Here is a 25309-nt window from a genome sequence, read left to right on the forward strand (position 1 = left end):
CACTGGACTTCATCCACTCTGGAAAGGAAAACATTTCCCTCTGACTGACATTGTCACATATTTCAGGAATGAGTCTGCTTTCCCAGCCCATAGGCCTCAGATAGCATCACTATCCACAGAGGGCTTACAGAGCATCTGATTTACCAGCACCATATTACATAACTAAACCTTGGATCTGCTCCAGTAAGCCCAAGGCTGTGGGGCCCACTGGTTCTACCATACACTTTACCTTCCAGAGGCTACTAGCCTAACAGAGTGTTAGATCAGCCCCTTAAAGACAGAGATGAGGTGCCAGCTTGGAGATGATATCTTATGAAGGTGGGGTCCTACATCATGGATAGATAGAATATATGATTCTGGAGTTCAAGTGGTGGGAGGAGGATGTAGCCCTACTTATGATTATTCTCCACTGGAGAATTTGTTCTTCTTGTCTACTCAAACTCAAGTTCTGTGAGTCTAAAAATCCCATTTCCCAGAGAAAGTATACTTCTACCAACCAGCACATTAAAATTCCCATTAAACTGAAAACTATGATTGCTAATTTGTTGCTGCCAATAGATTAAAAGATAGGGACATGAGTTACCACACTAGGCAGGACAATTGACCCTGATCATCACAAGAAGGTAGAGCTGAGTTACATATTGAAAATGGGGAGGAATGTGCTTAGTACTGAGGTGGTTCACTGGGACATTTCTTGGCACTCCCATGGCCAGCATTAAGTATAAATTAGCAGTTATAGCAGTCTTGGCCTGAAAAAAACCTGGTAACCAGGGGCTCAGACCTCTCAGATGGAAGATCGAGTCATCTCATCAAGCAAGTCATCTTAAACTAGTCTAAGTGGTAGTCGAGGACAAGAGGAATCTAGACAGGGTAGTAGAGGAGGAAAAATGACAAGTACTAGACATAATCTCATAACCAACTGCAGTAGTGAGGACCATGGACTGTACTGTTAACATACCTCTTACAAGTTTTTCCCACAATCTTTACCCAACTGGACTTTCAGAGAATCTATGATCAGATGGAGTGAACTTAAGGATGGAGTGACAGAAGCCATCTGTCTGTGAGACACGAGGAATAAACTATAGCACAAACTCTTGCTACCTTTCTAGAACTAAGATCTCTTTTATCTATCCTATGCACCCATACTTCTGCATGCTTTGCTGTAAATGGCTTAAACCTGAGATACTAAAAGGATTGGTCTTGGACATTGAACTGCCTAGCCTGTTTTACCACTTGATTGCCATACCTAAAGCACCCAGGAATTTTACATTTCCACAAACACAGGGAAGCTCATTGCCAATTATTAACTGGTAGGATCAAAGGTTCTGTTTCCTTACTTCTTGGCAGGATGTCTAATTTGTAATTTATACTTTAATATTCTCATAGGATCAGGTTGAGAGGAACTTCATCTGAAAGTGTCCCTTATCTGGCTTCTTGTTTTCTTTATCATGTATCCACTCATTGATTTCTCTGGAGAGTACTTCCTTAATCAATCACTCCACCTAAGTCTTTAAATGTTTAAATTCTCAACATTGACTTTTGAGAAAACCTGACCTAAGACACACTCTTTTGTCCTATTTGAAGCCATCCCCCATCCTGTGTCATTAATTTGCAAGCTTATATTGACATTAGACCTAACAATGTTAGCACCACTCTTAGGTGCATATATAATTTGACCAGTCTATCAATTCCTGTGAAAACAAGAACCATGTCTTACTAATCTTAGTTTCATTTTCTGCACAATGGTAATAAAAATAGTATCTTCTAATATAGTTCAACAACTTCTATTGATAATGTAAACTTCTTAATAGTTATGTTAAGGATATAGACATGTTCCTGGCACATCACAAGTACTATTTAAGACCCTGTCATTAATGTCACCACTGTTACTTTTGAACTCTATCTTGTGGTAGCAGGACTGGGCACAATATATATATATATATATATATATATATATATATATACAACAATATATGTTGACTGAATGAACAAATGAATGGGAAGATGGGTGGGTGAATGGATGAATAGATGGACAAATTTAATAATTAAAAAAGTTCTATACCAAATAGATAACTGCACTCCCATGTTTATTGTAATACTATTCAAAATAGCAAATACACGGAATCAGCCTAGGTGTCCGTCAACAAATGAATTAATAAAGAAGATGTGAAGGAGTTGGTGAGGATGCAGGGAAAAAGGAACCCTCTTACACTGTTGGTGGGAATGTAAACTAGTACAACCACTCTGGAAAAACATTTGGAGGCTACTTAAAAAGCTAAACATTGATCTACCATTTGATCCAGCAATACCACTCTTGGGGATATACCCAAAAGACTGTAACACAGGTTACTCCAGAGGCACCTGCACACCCATGTTTATTGTGGCACTATTCACAATAGCCAAGTTATGGAAACAGCCAAGATGCCCCACTACTGACGAATGGATCAAGAAAATGTGGTATCTATACACAATGGAATTTTATGCAGCCATGAGGAAGAACGAAATGTTATTATTCAGTGGTAAATGGATGGAATTGGAGAACATCATTCTGAGTGAGGTTAGCCTGGCCCAAAAGACCAAAAATCGTATGTTCTCACTCATATGCAGACATTAGATCAAGGGCAAACACAACAAGGTGATTGAACTTTGATCACAAGATAAAAGCGAGAGCACACAAGGGAGATATGAGGATAGGTAAGACACCTAAAAAAAAAATTAATTAGCATTTGTTGCCCTCAACACAGAGAAACTAAAGCAGATACCTTAAAAGCAACTGAGGTCAATAGGAGAAGGGGACCAGAAACTAGAGAAAAGGTTAGATCAAGAAGAATTAACCTAGAAGGTAACACACATGCACAAGAAATCAATGTGAGTCAACTCCCTGTATAGCTATCCTTATCTCAACTAGCAAAAACCCTTGTTCCTTCCTATTATTGCTTATACTCTCTCTTCAACAAAATTAGAGATAAGGCCAAAATAGTTTCTGCCAGGTATCGAGGGGGTGGAGGGGAGAGGAAGGGGGTGGGGTAGGTGGTAAGGGAGGGGGTGGGGGCAGGGGGGAGAAATGACCCAAGCATTGTATGCACATATGAATAAAAAAAAGAAAAAGAGGAAGAAGTGGGTGGTATATATACACAGTGGAATATTACTCAATTATAAAAAAAAGAATGAAGTCATGTCAATTGAAGCAAAATAGGTGGAACAGAAAGACATTATGTTGAATGAAATAAGCTAGACACAGAAAGACAAGTACTGTATGTTCTCTCTCATAGGTGAAAGCTAAAGAAAGTTGACCTGAATGTAGAATAGTACTAATTACAGGTTGGATTAGATCAGGGCACACTATATGCATGTGCTGAAATATTATACTGAACCATACATTAACATGTATAAATAATACATATTAAACAAAAATGAAACATTTTCAAAAGTCCTAAAAGAAGAGGCATGTACAAAGAAACATACTTTGGGTTTGGACTAGAGAATCTCTTAACTGAAAGTTGCTGAGTCAGGCAATAATAAAATCTTCAATTTAAGGATAAATTTGGAAAGACTTATAGCTGTGGAGTAGTAGGCTGGCAGGGTTAGTGTTCTTCCAGCTGGTAAACATGAAATGCTGCTCTTTGGCTTCTGCTGGAATTTATCATGGTCTGGTGAGAAATAACTCACATGAGTGAAACTGATGGGGAAAAATATATTACAACTGCTGGCCAAGTGCAGCAGACAGTGAGGTCAGAGCAGTTCCCTGGGCCAAACCTATAACTTCCTTTTCTGACCACTGCTAGGGCCATTCCAATCCACCACTGTTGGATTATTTTACTGGAAAAGTGGCTACTTGGAGTTTCTCTACTTTTACTTTCTTCTAATAAATATACCACTATGTCTCAATGCCTCCCAGGCTACACATTCCCTGTGGAATACATTCCAAGAATTAGATACTTTACTCCATATAAAAAAAATAGAAAAATGAAACATATTGAAATTGTTCTAAGAACAGGGGTCAGGAGGAAGAGGAAGAATGATGGAGGGGGTGAATCCAACTAAGATATATTTTAAACACTTAAGTAAATATCACAATGTATCCCCATGTACGACTATTATATACTAATAAAATCATAAAAAAGAATACTTCACATTTGAAAAAGAAGTAGTCATATACAGGCCTTGCAAACATTTTGCTTTTGATCTCCTTCCACAGAGAGTCACAAAGTCGGCACAGCCTTTGTCTCAACCTGAACTGATGGATTTAATTGATTTCTGGTGTATTTTAAGCCTGTTCCTGAAGACTGGTCCTTTTCCATTCCTATAACCAGTCCTCCATAAATACCTTTGCCAACTGCTTTTCAAAGCCTCCTAAAGAATTTTATGTAACTTTTCCCAACTGTTTCAAGGCTTCTGTAATCTCTCTTTGGCAAGAGCTTAAAACAGACCTCTGAGGAAGCACCAGTGAGAGTTTGGGTAACACCAGAACTCAGGTTTTCAGTCCTGGCCCCTATTTATTCAGCTGGGCTGTGGGCTTCCACAGAGCAGAAATACAGCCATTACAAACAGAAACTCGCTCTCATCATCACAGAAAGACAGCCCAGATCTAATGTCTGGAAAGAATGGGTCACCTTTATAACTGAAGACTTTTAAAATTCTCTTATTCAAAGCAATCACCTACCTGTAGTTCCTTGCTCTCTTCCTGTTGCCTCATCCCCCTCCTGGCCTCCCTACCTGTGTGCATGAGCACACATAACCTCCTGTAGTGCTTCTCAGCCATTTTTGTCCTTCCCTACCCCCCTCAACCCCTAGGCCTTGCTTTGACTTTAACTCTTTAGGTAGAAATTCAGCCCCTTCAAACATTTACCCAAATAGGTCTGAGAGGCTTAGATCTGATGTGGCCTCATCTTCATGACAACCATCATGTTTTTCTTCTATGAGCACTGGTACCAGACCCCTGACACTTTTGTTGCTTTTCTTTACCACCGTGTTCCCTGTCACTGGGGGTGTACATACTATGCTGAGATTTCAACATTCCACAGATATTTCAGGGAATCTGAACCTACAGTGTCTTCTCACATTTTCACTAGTCCTCAGGACAGAAATATATTGCAAGCAGTGTCCCTATCCCTCCTGTTGTGGCCTCTTGAATTTGAGTGGGGCAGGTTCACCTGAGCTTTGTTCCTTCCCTTCAAATGAAGCCCAGATCCAGAAGATCCTTACTAATGAAGGGAATAGATGCCCATAGGATCTATTCCCAGTCTCTGAGACAGGTCCAAAGGACTGAGTGAACCCAGATTCCACTTAAGTAAACCTCCTGTAGCATACTTTTTTCATTTCAACTTAATTAAGAGATAGCTAGATTTCTGGCAAAGTTGGAGAAAAAGGGACTGGTTTACTTACCTGCATGAAACAACTAAAGAACCAGAAAAAAAAAACATGAAACAACAGCTTTCAAGGCTTCAAAAATCAGGTAATTAATATTGATCCCTGAGAAACAGGAAATAAACAAACTTAGAAGCAGTGCGGAAAAACAACAAATGGTTGCCAGAAAGGTTGTTTGCATCCTAGAACAAAGCCCAAGATATTTATCAGAATACAAAAATATCTAGCACACCAAAAGAAAATACCTATGATATCTGGCATACAATCAAAAAATTAAAGCAGGAAAATACTTCTCATGATGAAGATGAAAATCAGATAAAACAGACTCAGAGACAGCACACTAGCTAAAATTACTACTCAAGGGACGTTAAAACAGTGATTCAAACTGTATTTTATATATTTGAGTAGCATTCAAAAAGATGAAATCTTCAATTGCTCAGATGAACAAATGCACTAGATGGGATTAATGGCAGATTCGACATTGAAGAAGAAAAGATTAGTGACACCAACATTAGAAACTACTCAAAATGAAACAGAAAAAAGATAATTCTTTTTTAAATGGAAAAGGGGTCTGTGAGCTATGGGACAGCACTGAGCAACCTAACATTTGTGTTATTAGATTCCACAAGGGAGAGGAAAGTGGGGGAAGTAAGAAAGTACTTGAGAAGATAATATCTGGAACTCAAAAGTGGGGCTGAGACACCCCCTTGGGCCATAAAACTGTGTAAGAGCAACAGTTTTACTTGGACCATATTGTCCCCCTTCCACGCTGGCACAGTGCCACACACAGAGGAGACCTGTGATACAGCGGGAGTTGGAGGCAAACATTCATCTTCTCCACCATTCTGGGACCTCTAACAGGTGGTATGCTCTGATCTTGCCTAATGAGAAGCATTGGAGTACTACCCAACTGAACCACCTGGGCTCAGATGGAGGCAAAAAACAGGAGTGGGCTCACAGTGACAAGCATGTGGATACTGGCAGTTGCTCAGCATTCAGACTAGCAGAGACACAACACCAGAGAAACTAGCCCACAGCATCACTCTGTAGAAAGCACCATCAGTGGTTCTCCCAAGTTCAAATACTTCTATGGCTTCCACACCTAGCCCCAGTGCTCACCCTGAAACTTCTCCAAGCTGGGAGAAGAGCCAGAAGAGCCATTATCTACAAAGGGAGCATCTGGCTCTGCTAATCCCAGCTGCCAAGCTTTAATCCAGCCAAACCCTGGTGTACTCCTTAACATTCCCAGAGGTGGGAAAGCAAGAGCAGAGAAGCAGTTAACCATGGGGAGAGAATCTGGTCCTACACAGACCCAGTGGCCAACCAACCAGTACACCAATACTTGATGCACTGCTTAAGCCCCCCTAGAATGCAAGGAAAGCCCAATGCCATGCATGTATGTGAAGCACAGCCTCTGGCTCCACACACCCCGAGTCATGGTAAGTAGTGATCCCAGAACCTTGCTCAGCCTTGGAGCCCAGAATAACTTATGGAGCATACCATAAGTTTTGTTTAGCTCAAGGTATTCTTTTATTTGATGTTTTATTTTTTCTGTGACTCATTGGTTATTAAGGAATATCTTGCTTAATTTCCACACATTTGTGATTTTTCCAAGATTTCTTCAATTACTAGTTTTTAATGTCATCATATTGTGATAGGAAAAGATAGTTCGTATGATTTCAATTCTCTTAAATTTGTTAAGACTTGTTTGTAGCCTAACATTTTACCTATCCTGGAGACTGTTCCATGTGAGCTCAAGAAGAATGTGAATTCTGTTTCTGTTGGATGGAATGTTTTGTATATGTCTGTTAGGTCCATTTGATCTAAAGTGTAATTCAAGTCCAGAGCTCCCTTAATGATTTTCTGTCTAGATGGTGTGTCCATTGTTGAAAGTAGAGCCTAGAGTCCCTTACTATTGTTGTATTACTTTCTGTCTCTCCTTTCAGGTCATTTAATAAATGCTTTATTTATTAAGGTGCTCCAAAGTTGGGTATAATGTCCTTCTTTATCCATTTTTATAGTTTTTGACATAAAGTCAATTTTATCTGATATGACTATGGCTGTCCCTAATATCTTTGTATTTTCATTTGCATAGAACAACCTTTTCTATTCCTTCACTTTCATTTCAGTCTGTCTCTTCAGTTTGAAGAGACTAAGAAATGAGTCTCTTGTAGGAAGCATATGGTTGGATCTTATTTGTTTTTGCAACAAGGTCTCACTATATTACTCAGGCTGGCCTCAAACTCCAGATCCTCCTGCTTCATCTTCCTGAGTGCTGTGGTTACAAGCACTTGTCACCATATTGGCTGACTCTTGTTTGTTTGTTTTTTAATCCATTTTGCTGCTTTATGTCTTTTTATTTTAGAATTTAATAAAGTTACATTTAAAATGATTTCTGATAATATGTGAGGACTTCCTACTTCTGTTTATAATTTGTTTTCTGGTAGTTTTAAGCTTGTTTCTTCCTCTCTTGCTGCCTTCCTTTAGGGTTTGGTGTCTTCTGTGGTGCTATGCTTGAAGGCTTTCTTTTCATATTTTGTGCATTGTTCATAGGTTTTTGCTTTATAGTTACCCCAAGGCTTATAAAAAAAATCTCCTAGATGTCAAACAGGGAATTTTAAACAACTTAACTACCACAAACAAAAACTACACTTTCCCTCCCCCCTCTACTTTTAGGCTTTTGATGTCAAATTTTACCGTTTTTTTGTAATTTGTATCCCCAGTTTTAACTAGTGTTTTGTTTTGTTTTTTTAAAGTTTTGTCTTTTTAGCCCTCACAGTAGCAAGAAAACTGTTTTCACATATCACCCTTACAGTTTTATGTATGATTATGTTTTCCCTATGGAGACCAAATGTTGTGAGCCTTCATTGTTGTCTCCCAGTACTAGGTGAATAGCACACGCACAAGGTGTATGCACTGGATGGAAGAGAATTTCTTATTTTCCAGTTAATTCTGCAAAGGACTGCACGGGGGCAATAGTGTGACCAGTGGGGGGTTTGGTGGCTAACAGTAAGGCCTTTTCCTCTCTCCTGAGCTGATGCCACCTATCATCACAGCTCTAAGAGATCAATTTTTTGTGTTAGAATGTTCATGATAGAGAATGGAAAGCTGCCCTAAAGCTGTAATGCACTCCTTACCTCATCACAACAGAGCCTAGAAGGCTGTCCTGAGGGCTACAAGAGAAGTAGAAACCAAGGCCCCCTGGAGAACAAGAAGTTGGATCTAAGGTGGAGGTGGCAGTCCCCAGGTTCTTGCATGCTCTTCTCACCTGGCTCTGCTGGTGGCTCTAGAGGATAGACAATGGTGTGGGTTCAGTGTGCTGCCAGGGTGTGAAATAACATCTAGAATAGTCTTTGAAACACTGAGAGTTAGGCTCTGTCAGTGAGGAGAACCCTATTGGTGCGAGTAGGGCATAGCGGTTGCAGGTGGGGCTCTCTCTTTCCCTTTTTGGCCTTCTTTCTCTTCTCAAGAGGCCAGGGCCAGGGCCCCATTTTTTCACTTCCCAATCCCCATATCTTAAGAGAAGAAGCAGATATCAGAGTGGCAGCCAAGGGATACAAATCTTCAGACCTGTATGGAGGAACCCAGTCCACCCAGTTCACCAGCTAGAACGATCTTAGAGAGACTTCAGACCACAGTGAATTTGGAAAACATAAACCTTGGTGCCTGCCTAAACTAATGGAAAAATTTTTTCTGTACCTTCTACTTTGAGTTCCCCATTCTACCAGGATCCAGATAGAAACTCAGTCTCAGTCAGTATGGAGATACATGAGCAGCTTACAATGCTAAGGGATAAGGTGCAGGGATCCAGGATATGCTCTTCAGTGTTCTCTGGTCACTTGCCAAGGCTCAGGTAACCCTTCTTCCTGATCCCATCAGGAAGAGGCTGTTAAGTTTCCATCTGCCTAGATTACAGGACCCATGAAGCATCTAAGGACTTGCAATTCCCCAGAGCTTTGTTTGGGAAGCAGGGCACCAGACCCTCCATCCATGCCTCTTGATAGGCATGTTCACACCACTGTTCATTCAGGCCCCAGTTGGGGAATTGCAAAGATGAAGATGAATGGAGTGATGGGAGGAGGCATTCAGTTGGTTTTCTAGGACTGCAAACTGTAAAGTACTCTACTGTGTGGTTTAAATAGAAATGTATTCTCTCACAATTCTGGAAGGCAGAACTCTGAAATCAAAGTATCAACAGGGTTACTTCTCTTTGCAAGCTGGAAGGGAGGGACTATTCCATGCCTTTCTCCTAATTTCAGTGGTTTTCTGGCAATTTTTGGCATTCCTTGGCTTATACAACACCCTGATCTCAGCCTCCATTATCACAAGTTGTCCTCTCTCCTCTCTCCTCTCTTCTCTCTTTCTCTCTGTCTCCAAATTTGCCCTTTCTGAGTAGGGGCTCATCCTACCCCAATATGATTTCATCTTAACTAATTACATCTTTAATGACCTTATTTCCAAATGAAGACACACTCTGAGGTACTGAGGGTTAAGACTTCAACATATGAACTTGGGGAGACACCCTCAACCTATCTAGGGAGTCGGCAGTTGAGGGGTAAAAATCATCTTTTCTCCCCTAAATCCTGCTCTTCTTCAAGACTTTTATCCAAACAGTTTGCTATGTTCTCAGTACAGTTTCTTTAAGAACTCACAAGTTGAGGAAAGCTTAAACTTTCATTCTGCTTTCTGCCCTATCACATCTCTGAGATGTGAGGTGAACAATAGCTTAGTTATCTGAATCCAGGCAAGAGCAAAAGAAGAAAAATCAAAAAACCAGTCAATATTCAAAGATGCTATCTTTCCAAATAAATAAGCAAACCCTTCTCCTGGAGTACTGAAGAGGAAGGCTAGAGCCAGAGAGCTAGTGGGGGGAAGCCTGGGGACTCTGGATCCCAGCTGTGTCCTCATCTGACATGGAAGTCAGTAATTAACAATCATTCTCTTAGCAGGTGTAAAAGGAGGAAGGAACCTTTTTTTTTTTTTTTTTTAAAAACACCTTTATTTTAAAATTTTACATAATCTTTGGGTAATTCAGAATTAGCTTAGGCATGTTTCACAAGTTTCTGAGACTAATGTCTCAGCTCCAAACCAAGAGCATTAGCTTATTTAATTGGTAAAAGGATTCAGAAGGATCTCATGATATAGAAAGAATAGATGGCTGAAGACAGAACACCATGTAGACAGAGGCTTTCTTGCAGCATTCTGACAAGTTTTAAATTATCTGTCACAAATATTAAATATGTCACCAGACCAACAACACCCCATCTTTCTTGGATTTTTACCAAAATTTGCACATTTACAGAACACAGAATTCAAAGTCCTGCAGACTTCAGAATCATACTTAACTTAATCTATTAAATTACTAATAATTAAAAACTAGATTCTATCCAGTGTAATCTCAGTCTCCACACAACATGTTACCTCCTGCTGACAGAATGTCACCTTCCAGACATTCCATGAGCATGTCAAATCAGAACATAGAGCATGGCAAAAAATTCACCGGCCCAGAGAGAGTAAAGACTCAGCCTATACAGTAGTTAGCAGCCCAAGTGTTCTACCCATCCCAAGAAGAATCAGACCTGAGCTACAGGCAAGGAGAAAGATACACATGTTCTACATCACTGACTCAATAGTTTCCTGGGTGTTTCAAGTTGAGTAGTTGTCTCCCAATAGAATAGTTAATTCCCTGAGGAGAGAAGCCCCTGATCCCCTCCTAACCGTCCCTCCTCACAGCAAGGTTCAGTCCCAGTGTGATCACAAAGAAGGCCCTTCATAAAAGGGAGGAAGGAAATCAGCATGTACTGGGCTCCTATGGGTCAGGTATACAGCCAGGACAGGTGTTTTCCTGTAATTCTCACAACAGCCCTGTGAGGTAGGATTATCACCCCCATTTTGCAGATGTAGAAACAACAGAGGCTCAGGGAAGAGAATTTGCCCAAAGTGGCACAGCAAGTAAGCAGGGAGCATCAAACAGAAAACCCAGGGCTTCTCACTCCAGGGCTCTTTCTACTGCCTCCATAAGCCAAGGGGTTGGCAGTAAGTGGACAGACTAGCTCAAGATGGTTGGCCTGGAACTCAAACATTGGAGCCTTTTGAGCATGTGGGGTCAGCCCTGGGAGCCCAGATGCCTGGGTCTAGAATATCTGATTCTACAGCATTATTTTGTGCTTAAAGAAGTGACTTAACTATTCCACACCAGGGACTGGATGGGCCCATGTGGTTCCACACAAGGAGGAGGGGGCTTAGCCAAAACATCTGGGGAACTTGTTTGCAAATCACAATGGGCAGCCTCCACCCAGAGACTTTGTTGTTGCTCCCTTGCAGGGAGTGGGTGAAGGGCATGACAATCTGATGTCATGTCACATACCTCAACCCTTGTAAGGATCAATTATGATTAGGGTTTTAACTTCTAAGAGTAACTAACCTAAGTCCTAGAAAACCAGACCATTACTTCCTGAGAGACCTTTCAGGAAAGGCTCATGAGGTCAAAGAAATTGTGGTAAGGGTACTTTTAAAGCAGAAAATGATGAAAAGTAATTAGAAAGGGGAAGGAGCACTCTAAAGGAAGAAAAAAAAGGTAGCAATAGAAGTAAGTGTGGGGGGTGGGCATTAAAAATGAAGAGATGGAGGACAGTTTGCAAACCCAGCTGGCAGGAGAGAGGCAGGCCAAGCTGAACCTGCAGAAATCAAGGTCTGGGGGATATAGCTTGCATGATATCTGCTGTAGGACTGTATTTGGTGCCAACATGGGTAGGGAGCTTCCTCAAAAAATATCTTGAGTCTCTATGTTCAGACAGGTTTTAGGAAATAAAATATTGGTGATAAAGGAAAACACAACTCAAATGACTCAGATAAAATCTACTTGACATGCTTCTCATTGTTCTACCCCAATGCCTCAACTCTATGATCCACACAGTAGAGTTGGCCCCTTCTGGGTACACAGACAGCAGGCCCCTCTCTCTGTAGCTCTGTGCATGAAGCACGTTGAATGTTAGCTCATGCTGGATGTCTCTCTCTTCCACTAAACTGTGAGCAACTTGAGGACAGGGACTGTGCCTTTCTTCACCTGGAGATACAAGTGGGCTAATCAAGACCCTTTGTTCCTAAGCACCCAGGCTAAGGACTACCCAACTAGCCTGAGTAATGGCAACCATATCCTTAGAACAGAGCAACTTTGCTCTGGAGGGATTAACCATAATTCTAATGCCTCATACTAATTATTTCCCCCCTGACTCTTACCCCCAGCCACCCTACACCTGGCACAATCATGATTTGGAAAAATTTCTTTAAAACATGAAATCAATACTTAGGTCAAGATTTTAAGCAACATATAGAGCGTTGGTTTGTGAGAATGATATCATTCAGTTGGAAAAAAAATAAAGCCCAGCTTTGGCAGCCCTGTGGGAAAGATAGATCTTGCATCTACCTATGTGGAAAAAAGGGAAAGATGTGGTCTAGAGAGAATGTTAGGTGTATATATCCATGTGTGGGAAAGATCTGGGCTCACACATTCTTTGTGGCTATAGGGAAGGTTGGGGCTTGGTTTCTTGCCTTCAGGCTCCAGAAGCCCCAGAGCTCTTGCTGACAAAAGCCCGTAGAGTGCAAGGAGCAGCCTGAGATTTTTCAGGAAAATGGTCTTCCCAGGGAGGCCAGCCATAAAATGCCTGATAGAGAATAAGGGCCTACATTCAGCAGTGAATGGTCCTAAAGCCGGACAGTGTGGCTTTTCCAAGGTGGTAAATGTCCTCATCTGTGCCTTCATTGAGGTGCTTCACCATATTCTTCTCAAAGAGGAGTGGGTGGTAGGCACCCATCGTGCAAGCGCTGTCAAAGTACTTTTGGTAGTAGTAGCACACATCGGTCTTGCGCTTGGATGGGAGGAACTCATAAATATCCACCTGGTCACACAGCGTCAACATGATGATGACACCTAGAGAGAGGAACAGAGGTGAGTCATGCTCAACATCCCACACCAGAGCTCCAGTGGGAGCAAGATCTCATGATTTTGAATGTGGAGAGATGTCACCTGGAGTTTCTATTTATTACTGTGAAGCCCAGTTGGAGTTGTTCTGGTGATACAGGGTTGTACATGACCCAGGCAACTTTTTATCTCCAGCACCTAGGACAGGGCCTGTGGCATGATCGATTGGTCCTCTCTCAAGCTAGTAGATTAAAAGATTCCATCAATTAATGAATTTATTAATGGAATATGCTATGAAGGAAGAGGACAAGTCAACTGGAGGAGACAATGCCATCATGTGTAGTTAAAACTTCCTAGCACTTTTACATCCTGCAGGAGTCTTGGGGATGGTGCAATCCAGAGAACTTGCAGGAAGGTGTGCAGAGGAAGGAATCTGAGAGGAGGTGCAGTTGGAAAAGTAGCATCCCATGGTCTATATTGATGGTCTCTGCTCATTCTGGTAGGGATATGGGAATAAAGGAGGTACTGGTGCTCTCTGGGGGAGGCTGTGCAGAACACTGAGGTACAAGCCCAACAAGGAGGCAGGGGACTCATGCTATCGCCCATACTTGTCCCCAGCTGGCTGAGTTGTCTTATAGAGGAAATGTCTCCTCTCTGGACCTCAAGTTCTGCTCCAAGGGAGAGAAAATCTAACCCTGCCACTGCAAAGGTTATCACTAGGATTAAATAAGAACATAGTTCTAAGACAACTTTTATTAGTTATTAATATTTATTATCCATATCTTTGAGTAGCAGTTTTCTCTATTTTTTTAATTTATTTTATTTTTTATTATCATATTATTGTTGTACTGGGGGTTCATTGTGACATTTACAAAAGTTCTTGCACTATATCATAGCTAAATCCACCCCCTCCATCATTCTCCTTTATCCGTCCTCCCCCCATTCCTGGAATAGTTTCAACAGGTCTCATTTTTCTATTGTGACTCATGATACATAAGATTTCCACCACATTCACCCTTATACATCCTTTCCTTATATTCTCCCCCCTCCCACTGGTTCCAACCCCCCAGAGAGGACCTGTTTTACCTTCCTACTCTGTTTTTGAAAAAAAAATAAGACATTTTTTGTTTGTTTAAGATAGCTATACAGACTGTTTCACTGTGACACTTCCATGTATATATGTAGTATAGATCATCCCCTCTGTTTTTCTCCTTTCTACCTTAGTCCCCTTCTTATGGTGGTAGGACTTGGGTTTGAACTCCGAGCTTTGCCTTGCAAAGCAGATGCTCTACTGTTTGACCCATGCCTCCAGTCCATTTTGTTCTGATTATTTAGGGGATGGGATCTTGCAAACTATTTGCCCAGGCTGGCCTTAAACTGCGATACTCCCAATCTTGCCTCCGAAGTAGCTAGGATTACAAGCATGAGCCACCTGCTCCCGGCCTGGAGCAGCTTTCAGTTGAGAGCAAAACTGCAAACTGCTAACAGCAGCTTTGTTCCAGAAGAATCAGATATGGGGAAAGCCCCAGTTCTGGGCTCTGGCTGCTCCTGGCTCAGAGAAGACAGCTCTGGCATCTAACTGATGTAGGCATGGTAGAAGCACATCTTGGAATGACAGAAGAGAGCACTGCTCCCAGAAGACCCAAAAGCTCCTGGGAGCACTGGTGAGGGGGTGGAGGGCAGTGGCCAAAGGCAGAACAGAGAAGAGAACTGGTAGTAGAAGTAACAGCACAGGCAAAAGGCAAGGGTGGAGCAGCAGGAAGCTATGTTCCTCAGGATGCCAACTGCTCCTGTTGGAAAAGTTCCAGGAAGAGCCTCAAGTGCATCTGTCCAAAAGCTGAAGCAAAAGATACGAAGAGGTGCTTAAATTGCTTTTGCTGAAAAGCACGAACTTCTTACTTCGGCACTTAGGCCCACAAATAAACTAAAAGCAGGAGAAAAGCTTGGCATCCATGTCTCAGTTTTGTATTTGTTTTTGCTCTAAGCCATTCTCTTTGCAGTCACTTTGAAATCACCTTGAGTTCCAGGAAGGACAGGACTGATGATATCTTTATGACAAGGGATGGCAACTACCATAACAACAGTAGACCCTTCTTAGAATAGAACACCTCTCCAAACCCCTGAAGAACAAGGACACACCTGTGACTGGGCTGTTTAGCTATACATATCTTTTGTCCTCTGCACTAATTCTTTGTCTATTTAAAGCTGAAGCTTATGTCTGAAGAAGATGGCTGAAAATGGGCTAAGTGCTTACTTTGCCTCTTCCCATGGTGTGTCCTGGGCTGGGTAATAAATCTCCTTTCTCAGTCCTCCTTTTTCAGTCTCTTTATTTATAGGAGCAACTGGTCAAACCTGACATGTGGCCTGGGGTCCAAAACTCCAGTTTCAGTACCACTGCAAGAGCCACAATCTCTCTCTATGAGGAGTGCCTCTAATAACAAACTTATTTACACTGGAAGTGTTTACCATGCCAGACCCACAAAGATAAGTTAAACACAGATACAACCCTGAAAGAGTCTGGAGTCTAGTAAGGGGAGTAGGCAGACAGTAGTGAGTGGATGAGGCTATCTGGTGAGAGTCCAGGGAAAGAGTTTCCATCGCTGTGCACACAGAGAACCTGCAGCTTCATGGAAATGGCTCAGTGGTCCAGCTAAAGAGAGAGAGGGGGAAAGGCCAATGGACCACGAGGTCTGAGAGATATAGAGAAAGACTAAGAAGAGAGCCTTTGTGCGGCATTCAGGACCCTCCCTAGCCCATCCTAGGCTAGTTCCTACAGCTCCTACACACCCCCACACCCAGGCAAGTGTGCCTGCCCACTTTTCTCCCAGGACTACAACTAAGGCACCCACTAGGGTAAATACATAGAGCCAAGAGTGGTACTGCTGACCTTTCCTTTGCCTCAAGTTCTATACAACTCTGCACAACACTGTTACTAATTCTGTCTTTATTTAAATATGTAATATTTTGTCCATAATAACTTTTGGTGTTTTGATTTTTAAAGATATGGCATTATTTGTCATGATTAATGAGTCTTGGGATATCCCCTAAATTGTTAATCTCACTCCATCCAAGGTCCAGCCCTGCTCCTCCTGTTTCCCCCCCCCTCCTCTTCTTGCTTATGTGCTTCTCTTTATCCATCTCCACCTGTCAAATCCTCCACTCTCCAAGGGTTAGTTCAACACTACTTCTTCCGTGTAGCTATCTCTGACTGCTCAGGTAGATGTGGTCTTCTCTCTGAAGACACCAGGCTCAAACTGAATGTCACCTCAGACACCTGTCTGAATTCTCACAGTAGACATCTTAAAGGAGAATAATTATATTTTATTTATCTCCATATTTTAGATAGAACTTGACAGGGTTTAACAGCAGAGCAAAATCTTAGTAATTTTCTTGCAAACAAAAAAATGAATGAATGGATGAGACCCCTAGAAAAAAAGCACACGAGAATTTCTCCCAGCCGTGGACTCACCCAGCATCCCAGAGGAAGGGGGGTTTGGCTGAATCTTCTCTGGGGAGATTTCCTGAAGAATGTCCCATAGCTCCCAAGGCATCTGGGGCTTGAGGATGTAAAAAGGCTGGTTGGGATGCAGCTTGCGATAGCTTTTATAGTTCTTAAAGAAATTGTAGTCGGGATTCTGGTACCACTGAAAAAGAAGGAAACAGTCTGCTGTAGGAGAGAAATGTGCCTATGCTGGTGCTCCTCATAAAGCAGTCACTCTCAACAGAGGACTCAGGAGGGAAGGGATCAGGGCAGGATCCTGAGGCGCAGCCCTCCCCTAGGAACGGCCGCACATCACAGCTCTCACCAGTACAGTGGGGCCCAGCGTCTACTCTGTGATTAGGGGAATGTTGGACTCGATGCCCCTGACACAGCTTCAGACTTCAGGACAGCATCTAAAAATGGTTTTAGAGCTGAAAGGAGGTCTAGGCACCATCTATCCCCATCTTTTCTTTTCTTCCTCAGTCTCTCTGTCTGCCTCTGTCTCTCTCTCTGTCTCTGGCTCTCTTCCTCTCTCCCTGTCTCTCTCTAAGTCAGGGTCTTGATAAGTTGTCCAAGCTTTCCTCAAGCTCCTGAGCTCAAGCAATCCTGTCTCAGCCTCCTAAGTAGCTGGGACTACCGGCTTACACCACCACACCTGGCTACTCTTATTTTTGAAGAGGAGAAAACTGGAGCATAAGTTTCTACATCTATATATTTCAGTATACTTCTCCCAACTTAGGTAACTTTGAGTTCTAAATGAGATAAGTACAAAACTATAGAGACAGAAATAGTGAGGGTGTCAGGAATGACACAGAGCCTATTAGCTATTGGTGGATCTACCTTAAGAATTAAATGTCCCAAGAGCAGTGTTGTCTGTCCTCTCTCTTTAAAGCCATTCTTCTGAGACCAGTGCAACTCATGTCAGGAAGAGGCCAACCAACGTGCATAATAGACAGTGAGAGGACTCTTCCCGTGGGCCTGAGGATCCAGCTGGCCTGTGGCTCATGTCATCTTCCCTGAAATAGCTGATGTTGCAGATCTGGGACCTCTACTTAGGAAGTTGAGTCCTGAGGCAGGTGACTTCCCCTATCCACACTCTGGTCACCCCATATGGGAAACAACCATGCTTCATCTACTTCTTTACACACTAATGAGAGTGAAGTGAGAAGAATTCTAGAAACTAGATGTATGAGACAGAAGTACATAACACTATTGGTAGGAGAAACAGTAACCATCATCTATTCCCGCTGATGTTCAGGAGGCATAACTTCATTAATGAATACTCTCTACCCCAGCCACTATTACTCCCAATGCATGCTGTAATTGGGAGATACATCCATGGCAATGCAAGGCAGGGCATGGACAGGAACCCTTTTGAATCTGCTAGTCAAGATGAAATGGAGTGCCCCAAAACTCAAACAGCTAGGAATGGTTCAGCTCAGCCATGACTCTACAAACCAAGGAGCATAGGAAAATCTATAGGCAAATAGAGGACTTGACCTCTATTTCTGACGGATACTCACTTACCTTTGGGATATCTGAATGGTACACAGATGGGTCCCACACAATTAGGATTCCTTCGTTATACAAACTGTCTTTAAGGAAGCGCTCTTCTGTGGTGACCAACTGCAGGAAGAAAGAGAGGAGCTGTCAGTTGGACATTTACATGCAAACATTTGGTTCACAGTAATAACCATCATATCACTAGGTACCACCTAGGCTCAGAGCCCCTGTGAGGCCAAGGTGGTGCAGCACTTAACTTCAGTGAGAGGTAGGTAACAATGCCAGTCTGAACTATGTTACCTGAAAAAATATTGATCATAAGTCATCAACCAGAGAGAAGGAAGGGTTCTATTCAGACTTTGAGGGCACAATGAAAATGGCATAGTATCCTAGTCCTTTGAAGTCACACCTTAGGGGGTGGGCAAGGGTTGAGAGCCTCATATAATAAAAATGATCTCTGAAAGCTGGGTGTGGTAATACATACTTGTATCCCAGCACTCAGGAGACTGAGGCAAAAGGATCCCAAGTTCAAGACCAGCCTGAGCTACATAGTGATTTGGAGACCAGCCTAGAATACATAGTAAGTCTCTGTCTTAGAAAAACAAAAACCAATGTAATAAACAAAAACAAAACCTGACATCTGGAAATCCCTTCCAGCACCTATGAAGCCATGGGGTGGGGGTGGGGGTTAAGGAAGCATTATATTTCTTTAGGAGATCCTGCCATTCTACAGTCCAAAGGTGGAGCAGGCTTCTGGCAAATAAGGTCATATAAAACAAACATGATTGAGATGATGACATGAAGGCCCAGAGACAGAGAGCCTTCTCCATACTATTCTATATATGCTTTCCAAGGCAGAATTCTGACTGCAATCACTACCCTCATCCTACCCCATATGTACCCCAAAATACCTGGTTACTGAAAGCAGTGTCTTTTGTTTAGCTATGTCCCTGTGTATATGGAGTGCTAAGGCCAGGTAATTTGTACATCATCAGGAGGATAAATGATAACTAAGATTTAAAAAATTATCTCCTCTTGGAGTCAGGTGTAGTGGAACATACTTATAATCCCAGCTGCTCAAGAATTATAGACAGAAGGATCACAGTTCAAGTCCAGTCCAGATAAAAGTATGAGACCCTATCTGAAAAACAATTTAAAAGTAAAATAACTGGGTTTGTGGCTCAAGTGGTACAGCATTTGCCCAGCAAGTGCAAGGCACTAAGTTCAATCCCTAGTATTGTAAAAACAAATAAATAAATACATAAGTAAATAAGCAATCTTCCCCTGACACAGCCCCTCTCCAGCAATTCTTTTAGTATGCAAAGCAGGAAGCCAGTTGCAGTATCTTTTGGCTCCCAGAGACCTTCCTAGGATCTATGGTTTCACTGTCCTCAGAAATCCCTAAGACAGATACACAAAGCTCTCTCCTTCACAATGAATGCTAACAATGACACATACCATTTAATGATGCTCACTACATACTAAGTGCTTTCATATATTCTATCAGTTCATATCCATAACAGCAATAGGAGGTAAGTATTAATATGCTTATTTTATAAAAATAGACTTACATATGCTAAATAACATGTCCAAGTCATATACCCTATAAGTACAGGAGTCTGACTTTGAGCATCTGCCTGGCTCCAGAGGCCATACTTCAAATGCTGCCTCACACAGAGGGAAGGGATACCCACACTCTTGGGAGGAGGTGTCACAGAAAGCATTTGATGAAGAGTTTGGAAGTATCATGTAAAGTTGTTGCTTTTTATCTGAGTTGTAGCATGTCACATCTGGAATATTTCTGAGGAAATGATGAAAACATCATTTCTCAGATGGGTAAAAAGTGAAGTCAGAGAGAAGAGAGAATTGTTGAGGCTACAAGGTGAGTTTGATAAGGACATATATACATTCTTTGTATTTTTTATAGTCTTGTAACTTTCCTGAAAGTTTTGAAGTATTTCCAAGTAAAAAGTTCAAAAACTTAAAAAAAAATAGAGGAAGTTTGGAGATAATCCACTGAATGAGTAGAATATTATCTAGATTATACTTCATACATATTTATTGCACACCCACTATGCAAATGGCATTACTGTAAGTCCTTGGGTCGGTACTGAATAAAATGGACAAAACTATCTACTTTCATTATAATCTATTTTATAACAGGAGAACTAGAAAATAACTGAGATGGATAAGTAAGATGGAAATGAGAAAAAAATGGATTTGGAAGGTATCACTAGACAGTCCTAGGCCACCGTTAGCAGGGATGCAGCCTATGCAGACTGTGATACTAACCTCGATTCAATTTATGCAGGTTTCTCCTCTGACCTCAGTTCTCTCATTTGTACAATGAAATGATGGAGTATGTCTTTTTCTGTCCATCTTACTGGGTTGCTAAGGCTCAGTACCTCTCAATGTCTGACATAGACTAAGTGATCAATAAGAACTTTTGGAATAAATGAATGGCTAGTTGATCTCCAAAGTCCTTTTCAGTTCTGTGATTTCAATACTATTTGAATCACCTCAAAGGATGTGACATCACTATGGATTCTACAGATATTAATAGGACAATGAGTGAGTATTAGGAACAACTTATACCAATAAATTAAGTAACTTAGAAGAAATGGACAAATTCCTTAAAAGATATAAACAACCAAAGCTCAGTCAAGAAGAAACAGATGGCATGACTGGCCCTATATCTATTAAATGAACTGAGTTTATACCTAATAATCGTCCCACAAAGAAAAATCTAGACCCAGATGGCTTTAAGAGCAAATTCTACCAAACACTTAAAAAGAGAAATCATGCCAATTCTATATAAACTTCTTCAGAAATTTGGAGAGGAGGAAAAACTTAACTCCATGAAGCCATTATCCTGATAACAAATACCAGATAAAGACATTATAAGAAAGGAAAATCACAAACTTATATCCCTCATGAGCAGAGAAGCAAGACTTCCTAGTAAATCACCCTGAATTATAAAGGTTTTGAAGTCGAGTGAGATTCTAATGTAAATGCTGGTTATGGGTGGTGGCCAAGCTAAAAAGAAGCCATAGGGTCAGATAAAGAGAGCTGGTTTCTAAGCTATAGGCTTTGATTATGCTCTTCTAGAATTCAACAGTCATGGAAAGAACCCCATGCTGAAAACTGCTGTTCGGGTGTGTGTGTGTGTGTGTGTGTGTGTGTGTGCGTGTGTGCGTGTGTGTGTGTGTGTGTGTGTGTGTGATGGGTGGGAGGTAGGTGTGGAGTCTTTTCTCCTTAACTAAGGTCCTTGACGGGAGGAAATTGCATTCTCCTGCTCTTCCTTATACTAGGCAGGGATTTTGTGGGCACTTCTTTGCTTGGCTGAATGGAACCCAGGCCAGCTGGCTACACACCAGATGGGTGTACCACACAGGCCCAGTTCAGAAGACAGCTGCTGGCAGCAGGTTCTCTCTGTCTGGAAAAGAAGACTGACAGCAGCTCTGAAATGTTAAAAACCACTTGTAACCTAGAGCTTTGTAATAAGAAGGCAAGCTGAGTCTAATATCAAGTCACAGCTCTTTTCTAATTCTGAAAAAGATCAGTGACTTAAAATGTGCCTGCTGGATCAAAATCAAAAACCCACAGATCTCATGATACCAATCATGTTTACATTTTACTTCCAAATCATGATACCAAAATACTACATAAAAGGAGTTCCATCAGAACCACCCACCCCACCCTGGCTATTTTTAGATCTGTCATTGATGGAAACTCACACACACACACACATCCCCAACGCACCCTGCCTTTGCCAATACCTATCCAAATCTTGAGAAGGAAAATTGGAGCGTAAAGAAAGCTTTGGAGGCTCAGCTTGTAACTCAGTGGAAGAGCGTTTGCCGGGCATTCGCAGGGCCCTGGGTTTAATTCCTAGTACCACAAGAGAGATGAAGGAAGGAAGGAGGGAGGGAAGGAGGGAAAAAGGGAGGAAGGGAGGGAGGGAGGAAGGGAAGGAGGGAGGAAGGAGAAAAGCATTCATCTGTTGGCAAACAGACCTGGACTCAACCTTTAATTTATTGCTTACTGTCCAGGCTGCTGGAGCACTCAAACTCTTTGAACCTAAGAGAACTACAGTAACATGATGTCCAGGTCCCCCGAGGTTGCCATAAAAATCAAGTGAGATAAGACATGGAAGGCCCTAAGACAGTATTTAATAAATGGCACCCACTATTATTTCAGGATAAGCCCCATTAAGTATCTGGGAATGTTCAGGTTGAACTCACCAGCACATCCTGTGGCTAAGCATAGGAGGTAGGTTTTTTCTCCCCTGAGAGTTCAAAAGCTTCTAAGGAAACCACTGTGTCTTCTTACCCATTTATCTTTTCTTTCAGGCCCACTGAGCACAGCAGGTGTTCAGTTGAGTTTCACAGAAACCTGACAGCATAGTCAAAACTGGATTTATTTAAAGACCCACATTTAACTGCACCATTTTCCTGTTCAATCTCATAACAACATCTGATGCAAGGGCATAAATAGGTCTGCTGTGTCAAAACTTCACCATATGACACTGTTCTCTGTAAAAAGCCACCTTCTCAATAAGAAAAGCACCTTTTTGTCCCATGACTTTGTCACAACCACGTACACATAATCTTGTCCTGTGCCACATGAGTGGTTGTAGGGTGGTAGCACAGGGAGCTGAACAAACACAGTCCCATCTCAGAAGAGAGCTGCTATAAGTTGTCTAATTTCATGCTCTTCAACCTCAAAGTGGCCCAGCAGCGCCTGTGAATCCCATTCCATTTCTTGGGAGTTTACTTGCTCCCCCACTCTTTCTCAATGACAATTTCAGACCTTTTTCTAGAAACTCCTCTACCAAAACCACCCCTTCCTCCATCAGCGCCTTGCCTCCAACTTTGCATCCTAAACTGCCTCCAGCAACACCCCTCCCAGCCTTCTTTCTCCTTTCTCCCTCCTGCTAGAGTCAATCCTCCACTGGGCTTTGGCTCAGTCCCCATCACTGTCTCTGCAATTACTTGCTATCTCCTCTTTTTCAGTATATTCAGTTTCTCCCTCTATCAACTGGTTTCTCCCCAGTGATTAAAAAAAATCCTTTTCATTGTGACAAAATATGCATAACAAAATTTATCATTGTAGCCATTTTTAAATAATGCAATTTCTAGCAGTGTCATAGTTTTAGGTCTTACTTTTAGGACATAGATCTATTTTGAGTTAATTGTTTGTGTTATGATTTTAGATAATGGTTCAATTTCACACTTTCACATGTGTATAACCAGTTTTCCCAGCACCATTTCTTGAAAAGTTTTTTCTTCCACTGAACAATCTTAACACAACACATTGGGTAAAAATAATTTATATGCAAGTGTTTATTTCTGGGTTTTCTATTCTATTTTACTGGTTTGTCTGTCTTTCAACTCATACCACATTGTTTTGATTACTGAAGCACTGGAATGAGTTTTGAAATCAAGAAGTGTGAGTCCTCCAGCTTTATTCTTCATTTATAGGATTGTTTTGGCTATTTAGGGGTCCTCTGTGATTCCATATGAATTTTAGGATGGGTTTTTCTGTTTCTGCAAAATCACGAATTAGGATTTTCTTATGATTGTATTGCATCTGTAGATTGTTTGGGGATAATATTAACATCTTAAAAATAGAGGATGTATATATTTATTCAAAATGCTTGGGATCAGAAATGTTTGGATTTTCAGGGTTTTTTTACATTTTGGAATATTTATATATACATAATGTGATATCTTGGGTATGGAATACAACTCTAAACATGAAATTCATTTCAGTTTCATATATACTTTTTACTCGTAGACTGAAAGTAATTTTATGCAATATTTGTTGTATACACCTGCATTTTTCTCTGTAACACATCACATGAGGTCAGGTGTAGAATTTTCCACTTGTGGTATCATGCTGATGACCAAAAAGTTTCAGATTTTGAAGCATTTTGAATTTTTGGATAAGGCATGCTCAACCTGTATTAGGTCTTCTAATTTAAGTAAATTTAATGTTGTATTACATATTGCATTTATTAAATATTATATTACAGTATTATTGTATCAAATTGAAATTGGCTATCTTTCCATTTATGTATTCTTTAATTTTTGATAGAAATGTTTGCAGTACTCTTTATACAAGTCTTCACTTCCTTGGTTAAATTAATTCCTAACTATTTTATTCTTTTCAATGCTATTGCAAATGAAATTATTTCTTAGTTTCCTCTTTTGATTGCTAATTGTTGGTGTATACTGTGTAAAGATTCAACTGCTTTCTGTGTGTGGACTTTGGATCCTGCTACTTTATTAAATTAGTAACAGTATTTTGAGGGGGGGAGAATCTTTAGGGTTTTTCACAAATAAGATCATATCATTTGTGAACAGATGCAATATTATTTCTTCCTTCCCTATTTAGGTGCCTTTTTTTTCTTGCCTAATTGCTCTGGTCAGGATTTCTAACATGTTAAGTATAGATGGCAGAAGCAAGTGTCCTTGCCTTTTTTCTAATTTTAAAAGAACGCTTTCATTCTGTCATCATTCAGTGTGATGTTTGTCATGGGTTTTTCATACATGGCTTTTACTATGTTAAGGTAGTTTGCTGCAATTTCTAATTTACTGAGGGTTTTTTTAAATCATGAAAGGTGTTGAATGTTAGCAAGTGTTTTTTGTGCTTCAATTGAAATCACTGGGTTTTTTCCTTCATTCAATTATTGCAGTATATTATGTTGGTAAACATTTCTTTGTTGAACCATCCTTGCATCCCAGAAATAAAGTCCACTTGGTCATGTTATTGATCCTTTTAATGTACCATCTAATTCAATCTGCTAGTACTTTATTGAAGATTTTTAAATAAATCCATAAGGGACATATCTATAGCTTTCTTTTCTCTAGTGTCTGGTTTTAGTATGAGAGCAATGTTGGCCTCAGAGAATAAGTTAAGGACATTTTCTCCTATTTGCTTTTGAAAAAGTTAGTTTGTCAATGTTTTGTATAATCCACCAGTGAAGCCTTCAGGTACAGGGTTTTCCTTTGTCTGGAATTGTTTATTACTGA

General features: G+C 41.0%; 1 protein-coding gene across 7 annotated transcripts in view; it reads right to left on the bottom strand.

The window, feature by feature from the left end:
- Positions 1–10333: 10333 nt before the first annotated feature.
- Positions 10334–25309, bottom strand: part of St6gal1 (ST6 beta-galactoside alpha-2,6-sialyltransferase 1) — a 119885-nt gene continuing 104909 nt past the window's right edge. For all 7 annotated transcript variants that reach the window (XM_020171333.2, XM_020171334.2, XM_074073578.1 and 4 more), the window contains 3 exons: positions 18297–18395; positions 16758–16932; positions 10334–13297 (listed from right to left, as the gene is read on the bottom strand). In XM_020171333.2, the coding sequence (XP_020026922.2) occupies positions 13056–13297; positions 16758–16932; positions 18297–18395 (516 nt within the window). In that variant the 3' untranslated portion in view covers positions 10334–13055. The remainder of the gene's footprint in view (positions 13298–16757; positions 16933–18296; positions 18396–25309) is intronic.

This window comes from Castor canadensis, chromosome 5 (genome assembly GCF_047511655.1).
Source record: "Castor canadensis chromosome 5, mCasCan1.hap1v2, whole genome shotgun sequence".
Lineage (NCBI taxonomy): Eukaryota > Metazoa > Chordata > Mammalia > Rodentia > Castoridae > Castor > Castor canadensis.